Genomic DNA, 12,206 nt, shown 5'->3' on the forward strand with positions numbered 1-12,206 from the left:
CGACGCGGCGGCTGCGCGGTCCTGCCTGGCGGGGAAGCGTTTGGTCTTCCTCGGCGACTCGACGCTCACGGAGGTCGCGCACGGCCTCGTCATGACGCTGATCGGCGGCGACGCTGCGTGCGCGCCGCGCGCCGCGGCGTGCCTGAGCCGCGACCGCTACCTGGAAACCATGGGTGCTATCAATCACAAGAAGCGCGCGCGCGGCGCCCGCGGTAACCGGGCGCCCCTCGTCCTCACGGGCGAGAACGCGACGCGGCTTCAGGTGACGTTCCCCGGCCCCGGCCCCGCGGGCTGCCAGCCCCGGGGGACGCCGCCGCCCGACGGGCGCCGCTTCTCCGCGGCGCTGGCGACCGCCGGCGGCGCCGTCCGCGTCGACCACCGCTGGATCGGCCACCCGAATTTGTGCGACCCGAAAGGCGGCGTCGGCCTCGCGACCGTCGCGAAGCGCAACCAGCTCAAGGCCGCCGACCTCTTCCTCGACGCGCCGGACGCCGTCGACGCGGTCATCATCGCTTCCGGGCACCACGACCTCCGGCTCGGCCGCTACGACCCCGCGAAGCAGTCCAAGGAGCGCGCGGGCGCGTCGAAGGGCCGCGAGACGACCGCGGCCGAGTACGCGGCGCTCGCGCGCCAGACCTTCGACCGCCTCGGCGCCTGGCGCGTGCCCGCGTCCAAGGTCTTCTGGGTCTCGAACAACCGCCTCGCGCGCTGCAACGACGGGGGGATACTCGGCGCCTACGACGCGGCCGCCGAGGCCGAGGCGGCGCGGCGCGGCGCCACCTTCGTCGACGTCTCGACGCCGCTCGAGCGCCACTTCCCCCAGCCCGCGCTCACGGCCTGCTGCGGCGACGAGGTGGGCATGCACCACGGCTTCATCGCCCGGGGCTCGGACCGGAACAAGTCGCTCGTCGCGTCCGGCCTCGAGGCCCAGCGGCTCCTCGGCGCGCTCTGCGCCGGCGGCGGGGGCGGCGCGGCGGGCGGGGAGGGAGCACCGGGCTCGAGTCGCGCGCTCGAGGCGCCGCTCGCGGCCCGCGCCGACGCCCCGCGGGTCGAGGCGGCCGCGCGCGACGGCCTCGCGCGCGCGGTGCCGCTCGTCGGCTACGACCGCGCCCGATGTTTGGACGGCTCGCCGGGCCGCTACTACGTCGACGTCCACGGCGACAACACCAAGGTACGTCCCCCCCCCGCCCCGCGCGGCCCGTCGGACGGACCCGGTCGCCGGCCCCGCGCAGGTCTACGTGCACCTGCAGGGCGGTGGCTTCTGCGGGTCCCTCGGGGCCTGCGCGAACCGGTCGCGGACGCCCCTCGGCTCGACGCGGCCGGACGTGCCCGGCGCCTGGGGCCCGACGCTGGACCTCGCCGCGGAGCGGCCCTACTTCTCGCGGAACGCGACGCGCAACCCGCTGCTCGCGGACTTCACGCACGTCTTCGTCGTCTACTGCGACGGCGCCTACTTTGCGGGGAACGTCGCGGACCCGGCCCCCGCGCCCGGCGGCGCCGCGCTCTTCTTCCGGGGGCGGGCCATCCTCGACGCCGTCGTCGCGGACCTCGACCTCGCCGGCGCGACGGACGTGATCCTCGGGGGCTGCTCCGCGGGCGGCATCGCGACGTTTTTACACCTGGACGCCGTCGCGGCGTCGCTGCGAGCGATCGCGCCAAACGCGGCCGTCGCGGGCTTCGCGGACAGCGGCTACTACGCCGACGTGCCGTATTACACGTCTCAAAAGAAATTCCCCTTCGAGGCGCAGAACGCGACGGCGGACCCGCGGTGCCTGGCGGACCACGCGGACCGCCCGTGGGCCTGCCTCGTGTCGTCCGTGACCGCGAAATACGTGCGCGCGCCCCTCTTCGCCTGGCAGTCGAAATTCGACGCCGACCAGCTCGCGACGAGCTTCGCGGCGCCCTGCGAGAACGCGTCGTGCGCGGACCCCTACGGCGCGGCGCTCGCGGCGGGTCTGCGGGCGTTCGCGGCACGCGGCGCTGCGGCGGGGGCTTTCGTCGACGCCTGCCACCGCCACTGCGACCGCGTCGACGCGGGCCACGACGTGTGGAATATCTCCGCGCAGGGCACGACGCCCCTCGTCGCGCTCGCGGACTGGTTCTCGGACCCGCGCGGGTTCCTCGTCGAGCAGGCGCCGAACGCGTCCTACCCCTGCGAGTCGTGCTGCTAAATAAATTCGTGGGTTACATGTACGTTTCTTCGGAATTTTGTGCCGGCAGGACTTGGGCTCCTCCCGCGTCGACGTCGTAGGCCGCGCGGAGCGCGGCGCCCTCGCGCCCGCCGAGGACCGCGGGCGCCGCCGCGGACGCGCGCGCGAGCGCGGAAGCGAAGAAGTCGAGGCCGACGACGGCCGTGATGTGCATCTTCGCGAGCGCGTCCACGAGGAGACGACGGTGATGGGCGCGACGGCTAAGAGCTCGTCGAGGCCCGCGGCGTAGTCCGCGGGCGAGAGCGCGAAGGCCGCCGCGGCGACGCCCGCTCCGAGGAGCGCGACAACCCGCGCGGCGCTTGCCATATCGAGGCGCCGCTCGACGTCACCGCCGCCCGCCTCGGCCTCGAGGGGCGCCGCGGCGATGAGCAACGCGGCCTGCGACGCGAGCGCGAGCCAGATCGCCGGGAGAAGCCGCGGCGAGCCGACGAGCTGGTAGATCGCGGCGAGCGGCGCCGCGGCTAACGGAAGGCCGAACAAGGCCACGCACACGAGCAACGAGCCCAGGAGCGGCGCCCCGGGGTAGAGGCGGCACGCTTCCGCGAGCGCCGCGGCGAAGGCGTTGGCGACGGCGAGGCTGGGCGGCGCGAGGAGCCGGAACGCGTGGAGCGCGAGGAGCGTCGAGACGACGAGCTCCGCGGACGTGAGCGCCTGCTCCGCGGCCGTGGCGGCGGCGCCGAGCGCCGCCGCCTCGAGCGCGATGGCCGCGACCTGGGACGCGGCGTCGGCGTTCGCGCAGAGCTCCGCGGGGCAGGTCGCGGGGCACGCGGTCGCCGTCGCGGACGCGCACGCCTCGGCGGCGGCGAGCACGCGCGGGAGCGTCGCCTCGAAGAGCCGCTCGTTCCAGCCCTTGCCGTAGCTCGCGCAGTACCGCTGGGCCGCGAGCGCGCCGTCGCGCGATACGTCCTCGACGTCCCAGGCGTCGTCGAGCGCGCCGAGCTCCGCGCCGTGGTCCAGCACGAAGAGTAAGCCGCGGGCCGCCCTGCTGCCGTCGGCGACGAGGAGCGACAGCGTGTCCTCGCAGAGCTGCTCCTGGAGGTCGCTCCAGCGCACGCTCGCCGCGAGGGGCACGAGCAGCAGCACGAGGAAGGGCGCGCACGTCGCCACGGCCATGCCCCGGCGTGCGAGCCGCGCGGACGCGCCGCCGAGGCCCGCGCCGTGGCGCCGCGCGGAGGCCGCCGCCGCGCCGACGAGCAGCGCGCCGGCGAGGATCGCGCAGCCGGCGACGATAGAGGCGGCGTCGAGGAGGCGCAGCAGTGTCGCCGCGTGGTCCGGCAGGTCCTCGTGGACAGCCGCGAGCGCGCGCGCGTTCGCGCGCCGCGACGGCGCGACGGCCGCGAGCTGCAGGGCGCCCGCGAGGAGCGCGAGCGGGCACGCGGCGGCGAGCGCGTCGGCGCGCCAGGCGCCGAGCGCCGCGGCGCGCGTGTCGCCGCCGTAGCTCGACGGGCCGCCGCCGGAGATCAGCGCGACGGCGCGCCGCCACTTTGTCGTGGTGTGCTCTTTCGTGGGCTGCTTCTCGGGCGCCTCCGCGCCTTTGGCGTGCCCTTCCACGTCGGATGCCTCCGCGCCTTTCATAATTATAATATCATCATGGCTCATGGTTGCGTTTGCATGCGCGAAGACGGGCTGCCATCGAGAAAGTGCGCAATCAAGGGGACTCTATTAAGCCTAGATACAGATCCCCGGGCCCTTGGGCGCGGGCCGAGCTTCACGGTGACTTCAGCATATCTTTCGTTGATGTGGCGATTAGTTGTGTTGGTTCTTTTTTCCCGCCCGGGCGCGGCATTCCTCCATATCTCGCGTACGCGTTGCTGGGCGCTCGCAGCGATTCTTTTGCTCATCGCCACAGCTTGATTGAGGATAATCAGGGAAATTCAAGGAATGCCCAACTGGGAATGCCCTTCACCGCGTCGCACAATGCTCGTGCAATGGAAAGCTAAGATGCGCGGCAAGGCGGGCATGCCACCGAGACGCGTCCTCCTCCTGCTGGCGTGCCTGCCGTCCCCGGCGAGCGGGGGCTGCCCGGCGCCGGGCTGCTGCCCGCCGCGTCCCGCGGCGTGGCGCTACAATTCCACGTTGGCGTCGACCGCGGCCGCCGCGGTCGAGGCCTGGCGCGCGTCGCACCTCTGTTCGGGGCCCTTCGAAGCCGCGACGGACGCATCGCGGACGGAACCGCCGGGCCCGATCGTCGCCGTCGCCGTCGGGGGCGTCGCGCGCGTCGCCGCGTCGTTCCGCGCCGTCGCCGTCGGCGGCGCGAACCGGACGACCGGCGGCGACACCTACGACCTCTCCTTCGCGTCGGGCCCGGAGCGGGCGATGCCGCGGGTCAGGGACCGCTGCGACGGGTCGTACGGCGTCGAGGTCGAGCTCGTCGCGCCGGGATCCTACCGGTGGACGCTGACGCTGCGGTGGGTCCGCAACGCGGGCCTCGACGAGCGCCTCGACGGCCGGCCCCGCAAGTCCCTCAACGCGGCCGTCGGCGAGCTCCGCGTCGACGTCGTGGGAAGCGCGGACGGCGGCGCGAACGCGACGCCGCCGTGCGCCGACTACGACGCGCCGGGCCGCTACGTCGGCGCGCCCCCGGCGCCGGGGCCGCCGGGGTCGCTGAGCGTGAAGCTCGCCCGCGACGGGCCGTCCCGGTACTACAAGGGCCTGGACCCAAAGCGCGCGGGCAACGCCACCTGGGCGCTCAAGTGGCGGCCCGCGGGCTGCACGTACCCGCCCAGCGACGCGCGGCGGCTCCAGGACGCGCTCCGCGGGCGCACGGTCGTCGCCGCGGGCGACTCGACGATCCGGCTCATGTTCATGAACTTCCTCCAGGCGGCGCGCCCGGGCGGCCCTAGTTTCCACGCGTTCGCGCGGTCGCGCGCGTCGCCCGTCCTGACGCGCGCGGACCGTACCGCTCGGACGCGCCGAACTCGCAACGGGACGCGCCGTTCTCTTAGGTGGCGCTCGGCGTGCCGGTCACGCACTGCAACGTCGACCGGTGCCTCTGCCACGGCCTCTTCGAGGTCCGCCTCGACGCGCGGACGTGGCCCTACGGGGACACGGTCCTCGACTGCCACGAGACCGCGCGCGGCTTCGGGGGCGTCGCGCCGCCGTGCGACGACGACGAGATCGTGCTCGTCTTCGTCTTCCACACGCTCCTCGACTGCCGCCTGCTCAAGTACGGCGAGTTCGGGGCCCGCTTCGACCTGGGCGCGTGCCTCAAGTCCAGCGGAGAGGTGCGCGAGGGCAACGAGTTCCTCGGCGCCGTCGTCCCCCGCGCGGACGCGGTGCTCTTCCAGATTGGCTTCCACGTCGTCGGCCGCCTCGGCGTCAAGGGCTGCATCGAGAGCGTCGAGTCCTGGCTCCCCCAGCTCGCCGCGCTCGCCGAGCGCGCGGCGGCCAAATTCGTCATGGCGGCGAACCCGGCGGAGCTCTCGACGAACAAAGAGGAGATCGCCGGGCCGACGACGGCCCGGCCCTACCCGCACGTCCAGACGAACGCGCGCATGGCCGCGTGCAACGCCTACATGCGCGACTTCGCGCGCCGCGGCGGCGGCGCGTGGACCTACCTCGGCGGCCAGTACGAGATGAGCTGGCTCGGCGAGGAGTGGGTCTACTCGCAGCCCCACTACGAGGCCACGCCCATGCTCGACGTCTTCGCGCGCGCGCTCGTCGCGAAGCTCGCGGACGCGCCCCGCCCGTCGCGCGCGCCCGTCGCCGCGCCAACGCCGGCCCCGACGGCGGAGTGCGCCGACGACGCGGCGTGGACCTACGTCGGCAATGACAGGAAGCGCTACACGTGCGCCTGGGTGGCGGACGAGCCGGCCCGGCGGTGCCGGAAGGAACTCAAGGGCGGTGCCGGCCGGACGCCCCTCTCACCCCTCGACGCGTGCCCGGGGTCGTGCGGGACCTGTCCCCCGGGCAACTCCTCCTAGACCGTCGCGGTAGGCAGGTAACCACCTCCAAAGAAAAATCACGCGAGATCGCCGCGGGCCTCCGCCTCCAGCCTCAACAAGCGGGCGCCCGAGGCCCGCGGCGGCGAGCAGCGCCGAGGCTCGCGGTCCGCGCTGCTGGGCCATTGAAGTGCCTCTCAACCCTGATCATGGGCTGGCAAATACTGTTGCTAGTGAGCCTGTGCAAGGTAGATCCAGTAACGACGTTACGACGGCGCGTCGGCGCGCACGCCCGCGAGGACGCCGTCGGCGAAGCGGTCGCCGAGCGCGAGCTTCCGGTTGACGCCGGCCGCCGCGAGCCGCAGCGCGCGGTCCGGCACGAACACGAGGGGACCGATGAGGTCCGCGGACATGGAGTACTCGAAGCTGCCGACGAGCGCCGCGGCGCCGCCGGCGTCGGGCTGGCCCTCGAGGTGGCCGCGGAGCCGGAAGTCCATCGGCACGGGCCGCCGCTTGCCCCGGAGCGTCGCGAAGGCCTCGACGCTCCGCGACGCGAGCGACACGCCGCCGCGCGGCTCGCGCGCGACGTCGACGTCGACGACGCAGTCGACGTGCACCAAGCCGGCGAAGTCGATGGGGTCCTGCGTGAGCGCGAACGCGAGGACGTCGCTGCCGCCGCCGTCGGATGCGCGGATGTGCTCGGCGGGCCAGGCCGCGGCCAGGACGCGCCGCGGGTCCTGCAGCCAGGCCGCGGCGCGCGCCGCGTCGACGCCGTCGTCGAAGGTCTCGCGGATGAGCCACGAGCCGCCGAACTCGACGCGCTTGCCCACGCGCTTGTAATTGGTGGTCAGCTGCGCCGCGTCTACGCGCGCGAGCGCGAGCAGCACCAGGATCACGGGTTTTACACGAGGCATTGCGTCGTTCGGCCGCGGCCGCCGCATCAATGAAACGTCGGCTGCGAAGGGCAACACGAAGATAACACGACACACCATGGCAGTTCACAAAAGTATGGATCGAGGGCTGCGGCGCCTCTTCATCGCGGCGCTCTGCGTCGCGTCGTCGTCGCCGGCGGACGTCGTCGGGTGCGCGGCCGGGGACAAGGCGTACTGCGCGGCGAAGCCGCGGTTTCCGTACCCGGCGACCCAGGAAGAGCTCGACGCGACGCTCGTCGTGCGCGGCGCGGGCTGGGGCAGCATCGCGGCGCGCCTCGCGCCGGACCACGCGTCGCCGCCCGTGCGCGTCGTCGTCATCGGCGGGTCCATGACCTGTCACGCCAACGTGCGCCACGACGACGGCTGGCCCTTCGTGCTCGGCGGGTACATGAAGCGGCGCTACGGCGGTCGCGTCGCCGTCGTCGACAAGTGCGCGGCCGCGACGAGCCTCGCCTGGGCCGTGAACATGGCCTCGAAGATCGTCGAGGGCGGCGTCGACGTGCTCCTCGTCGACTACGTGCAGAACGACGGGCGGCCGACGCTGCTGGACGCGCAGAGCGACGGCACGGACATCGACACGAGGACTCGCATCGGCGCCGAGGCGCTGCTCCTCGCGCTGGGGCGGCTGAGCCAGCTGCCCGAGCCGCCCCTCGTCTTCTTCTACGCGACCTACCCGCCGCCGCGCTTCTTCACCAAGTACCACCGGAACAACATGCGCGAGTGGGCCAAGTTCTGGAGCGACTACGACGCGCCCAAGGTCAAGGCCTACCTGAAGATCCTCCACGGCCACGCGGACAACTACGAGGTCGTCGCGACTCATTACAACGCCACCTTCGCCGCGCTCCAGCGCGCGCTGTGGCCCGACGCGCTCGACACGGCGCGCGCGACGAAGCTCTGGGTCTCGGACACGAGCGAGGGCGACTGGGACCACCACCCGGGCCGCGACGCGCACCGCGTCGTCGCCGACTCCATCTTCAACGCCTTCCAGCGCCTCGCGGACGACGCCGACGGCGCGCCGCGGCCGACGCTGCGGCCGAACGCGACGCTCGCGGCGTCGCGCGAGGTCCTCGACGCCGTCGGCTTCTGCCAGCACATGACGGCGACGATCTCCGCGGACGTCGAGTGCGCCAAGCCCGGCTACGCGCCCCTGGGCTGGGACTGCTACAGGGACGTGCCGACGAAGCCCCGGGGCTGGATCTGGGACGGCGGCGCGCGGCGGCGCAACGGCACGGCGCGGCGGCGCCTCGCGCCGAAGCGGCGCGCGCCGCCGAAGCGGCCCGCGAAGCGCGCGCCGCCGAAGAAGCGGCCGCCGCCGCGCGCGCCCGCGGCCGCGGCGGCCCGCCGGGACGACGAGCTCTCGTTCGTCGTCCCCTGCGGCCGCGACCGCCGCGTCGGCGTCGAGTTCCTCAAGTCCTACGACCGCATGGGCGCCGTCGAGCTCACCATCGCGAGCCACGACGGCATGCACAGCTCGAAGAAGAGCGGCGTCCTCTACCGGAGCGACGCGCAGCGCGAGAAGATCATCCGCGCGGCGCCGACGAAGACGCGGTCCTACGCGATCAACGCGTCCTGGCCCCAGCGGGAGTCCCTCGCGCACGTGGAGATGTTCGCCTACGACGCCTGCTTCAACAAGGGCGACTTCGAGTCGCCCCTCGTCATCACCCTGCGGCCCCTCGACCCGGCCAAGAAGTTCAAGCTCCTGTCGCTCTGGACGTGCTAAGGTCCCTCCGTCGCGTCGACGACGCAGGTCGCGCCCGCCTCCTTGTGGCGGTCGCGGATGAGCGCGACGGTGCCGCGGCCGGGGTTCCGGAAGTACTTGCGGTCCAGGGGCAGGGGCCTGCACGCGACCTCGTGGCTGACGACGTGGTAGGAGAAGGCCCACTCCGCGTAGAAGCCGGACTGGATGCCGCCGATGTCCCAGGGCTGCTTCGCGTCCTTCCGCGGCACCTTGCACCCGAGGCCGCCGTCCGTGTTCGGCGGGCTCGCGAGCCGCGCGAGGCGCGAACGGAAGTCGCCCATGACCCGGCTCTCCTCCGCGGGCGCGTGCTTGAGCGAGTAGACGTCGAGCGCGACGTTGAGGAAGTCGTCCCAGAGCGCGACCATCGTCGCCGGCGTGCTGTAGAAGACCTTGTCGGAGAAGCAGTGGAGCGCCTTCGCCTCGCCGGCGAAGTCCGCGTAGCGGAACTCCGGCGGCATCAAGACGTCCGTCCGCGACCTGACGAGCGTGCCGTACGCGGAGAAGTCGAAGGCCGCGAAGGCGAGCTTGAGCTGGAACCACTGCCAGAGCGTCCGCTCGTGTCTGCCGTGGGCGTCCAGGAAGGCCGCGAAGGCCGCGCGCTCGTCCTCGGAGACGAGTCGCACGCGGCCCGCGAGCCGCGCCGCGGTCCGCGCGCACTCGCCGTAGGTGACCGCGAAGACGTCGGCGCCGGCGCTGTCGGCGACGTGCTTCTCGAGCTGGGCCAGCGTGTCCGTCTTCAGGAAGCCCGTGAAGAGCACGGCCACGGTCGCGCCTCCCGTCGGCGCGGCGCGCTCGCGGCGCGAGCCGTTGATCGCGAAGGGGCGGAACTCCCGCCGGTGCAGGCGCGCGACGCGCGGCACGAGGTTGTCCACGTACGCGTCCGGCCCATCGCGCCGGGCCAGGGGCGGCGCCTCGGCCGCCTCGAGCGTCGCGTTCGACGGCGGCGCCGGCGGCGGCCGGCGCGCGCGCCGCTTCGGCCGCGGCGGCGCTTTGCGCACCGGCCGTTTCCGCTGCGGCCGTCCGCGAGGCGCGGTGCGCACGGACGCCAGCAGGAAGGCGACCACGACGAGCCGCATCCCTAGATCACCATCGTCGCGCCATGGGTGCACCCTTATCCTTGAGGGGTGATTGAGGATCTATTGTCCCCGGGATCGAGGCAGTAGGAGCTCTCGCGTAGGCGCCCGCGTCACCGCCGCCCTCCGGGCTCATCGCCTAGGCGCGGCGGGGACGCCGGGCATGCGTCGCGGGGCCCGAGGGCTGCCCCCATTTGTCTGTGTAATTGTCGAGCAAGGGCCTTGCTTGACGATTGGCATCATATTACACAAAATAAAGATATGATATTTCCTCTATACCGACTTTACCGGATCAAAGATGACTTAGAAGCCGACGACGTAAGCATGTTGAAGTATCTTGAAGCCTGTATTGCGCCATCGGTGCACCTTTATAATTCAACCCTGACGAAGTTCGTTAAAGCTGTTGCGGCAAAATCGATTCCCTCGCCTGATCTTTGGTCCGATGTCACCGATCGGTGACTTAGCAACGCGTTCCAAACCAGTCGTTTAGTGGGCCGACTTTGCCGCCACAGCTTGATTGAGGATAATCCTCAGGGGGATAATATCCCTTGAGGGGTGGTAATTACGATGGTAGCGGGTTTGGTGCACCGCATTGGATAAGGTATGGGCAGCCGCGCGCGTAAAGGCCCGTCGCGCTTGCGCCTGCTGGTGTCGCTCGTCGCGTTCGCACCGTCGCGCGCGAGCAAAATGAGCGAAGACGCGCAGCACGCGAGCACGGCTTCGCCACGCGGCGAAATTCACGACTGCTGGGCGCTCTACGAGCAGCAGTCCAGCGGCGCGGGCACCTACGGCACGGCGGCGGCGGCCGCCGCCGCGCGGCCTTGCTGCGACCGCACGAGCCCCGACGCGGTGAAGACGCAGGACGAGGTGCGGCGGCGGCCGCTGCGGTTCCCGCGGTCCTACGTCGAGCTCGCGTTCCAGCTCGTCAACGAGTCGACGCGGGACCTCGACTTCAACTTCGTCGGGCGCATCGACGCCAAGCCCGTGGCGGCCTTCCGCAAGTTCGTGCCCGGCTTCGCGAAGACGCACTTCACGGAGGCGAGCTACTACGCGGAGTCGAGGCCCGCGGCCGCGGAGGGCTACGCGCCGATGGGCCCCTGGGACCGCACGGCGGACAAGAAATTGAGCGAGCGCATGATCCCGGCGCAGCACAACCCGGGCCACGACGCCGACGACTGCCTCGTCGCCGCATACGACGTGGACTACCTGCGGATCCTCGCGCGGTCGAAATTCACGCTCGCGCCGCGGGGCGACCAGCCGTGGAGCATCCGCTTCTTCGAGGCTATCTTATGTGGCTCCATCCCCATCGTCAGGGGCGGCCGCGGCCGCAACTACGCCGAGCGTCACCTCGACTACAAGTTCTACGACGTCGCGAGCGGCGTCCCGCGGGCGCGGCGACGTCTCGAGAGCTTCTTCGGACCGCGGCGGAACCCCGCAGGTCACGCGCGACGACGCCTTTGCGTACCGCGAGGACTGGGCGTCGCACAACATCGCCGTCTTCCTCGAGCAGCAGACGCTCCTCGGCGGCGGCGTCCCGCCATTTTCGAAGCCCGCGGTCGAGGAGTGGCGCCGCCACGTCTGGGACCCGAACGGCGCCGCAAAGACGCCGGAGCCGGGCGCCGCGGGGATCCTCGTCGACGCGTCGACGTCCGCCGCGTCGCCCGAGGCCGCCGCCGCCGCCGCGGCCGCGACCGTCGCCGCGACGGCCGACGCCGCGTGGCCCGTCTTCGTCGCCGTCGTCGAGGACGCGGCCGCCGCGACGCGCGCGGCGCTCGACGCGCGCGGCTGCGGCGCCGCGGCCGTCGTCGCCGCGCCCAAGGCCGCGCGGGGCTGGGCGCGCGGGCTCGCGGCCGCGGTCGACGGCGCCGCGGCCGCCGGCGCGCCGCTCCCGGCGGCGCTGCTCCTCGTGCCCTTCGAGCGCGCCTTCGGCGCGCCCGTCGCGAGGCTGCACCTCGAGGCGGCCTACGGCGTCCTCGCCGCGGGGGCCCTCGACGCCGTCGACCTCCGGGCGGGGATCTGCGCCGCGGGCGCGGCGCCCCGGCCGAGCAAGGACCCCTGGCGGACGCTGAACTGGCCGACGGTCGCCGAGGTCGGCGCCGCGGGCATGCACTTCAAGGCGCCCCGGGGCGCGGCCAAGTTCGGGAGCACGCCGCGCGCGCTCGCCCTCTGGGACACCGCGGCGCTCGGTGCGGCGCTCCGCGGGGGACGCGACGCCGTCGCGGCGAAGTGGAGCCACGCGTGGCACAAGCCCCTGGGGCCCAAGGTCGCCTGCGCGCACTACCTCTTCCCCGGGCGGCACCCGCTCGCGGCCGCGCGAAGCGGCGCGGCCGACGCCGCGCGCTGCCCGGCCGCGCCGCGCGCGCCGGCGCCGG

The 12,206-nt window shown here is 72.9% G+C and overlaps 3 protein-coding genes across 3 annotated transcripts in view; 2 read left to right on the forward strand and 1 right to left on the reverse strand.

The window, feature by feature from the left end:
• Positions 1-3,809, reverse strand: part of AURANDRAFT_63783 (hypothetical protein) — a gene marked incomplete at both ends in the record, with an annotated part of 8,655 nt that extends 4,846 nt beyond the window's left edge. The window contains one exon of the mRNA XM_009038571.1: positions 2,394-3,809. Coding sequence (XP_009036819.1) covers positions 2,394-3,809 — 1,416 coding nt within the window. The remainder of the gene's footprint in view (positions 1-2,393) is intronic.
• Positions 3,810-4,169: 360 nt separating this feature from the next.
• Positions 4,170-6,133, forward strand: AURANDRAFT_63784 (hypothetical protein; the record flags this gene model as incomplete). Its single annotated transcript, XM_009038250.1, has 2 exons — positions 4,170-5,087; positions 5,156-6,133. The coding sequence occupies 2 exons, from the start codon at positions 4,170-4,172 to the stop codon at positions 6,131-6,133; spliced, it is 1,896 nt and encodes a 631-aa protein (XP_009036498.1).
• A 966-nt stretch (positions 6,134-7,099) lies between these two features.
• Positions 7,100-8,743, forward strand: AURANDRAFT_63785 (hypothetical protein; the record flags this gene model as incomplete). The annotated part of the gene is made up of 1 exon (XM_009038251.1): positions 7,100-8,743. One exon carries the CDS (start codon positions 7,100-7,102, stop codon positions 8,741-8,743), a length of 1,644 nt encoding a protein of 547 aa, XP_009036499.1.
• Positions 8,744-12,206: the final 3,463 nt, after the last annotated feature.

The sequence above is a fragment of the Aureococcus anophagefferens genome, assembly GCF_000186865.1.
Source record: "Aureococcus anophagefferens unplaced genomic scaffold AURANscaffold_8, whole genome shotgun sequence".
NCBI classification, from domain to species: domain Eukaryota; class Pelagophyceae; order Pelagomonadales; family Pelagomonadaceae; genus Aureococcus; species Aureococcus anophagefferens.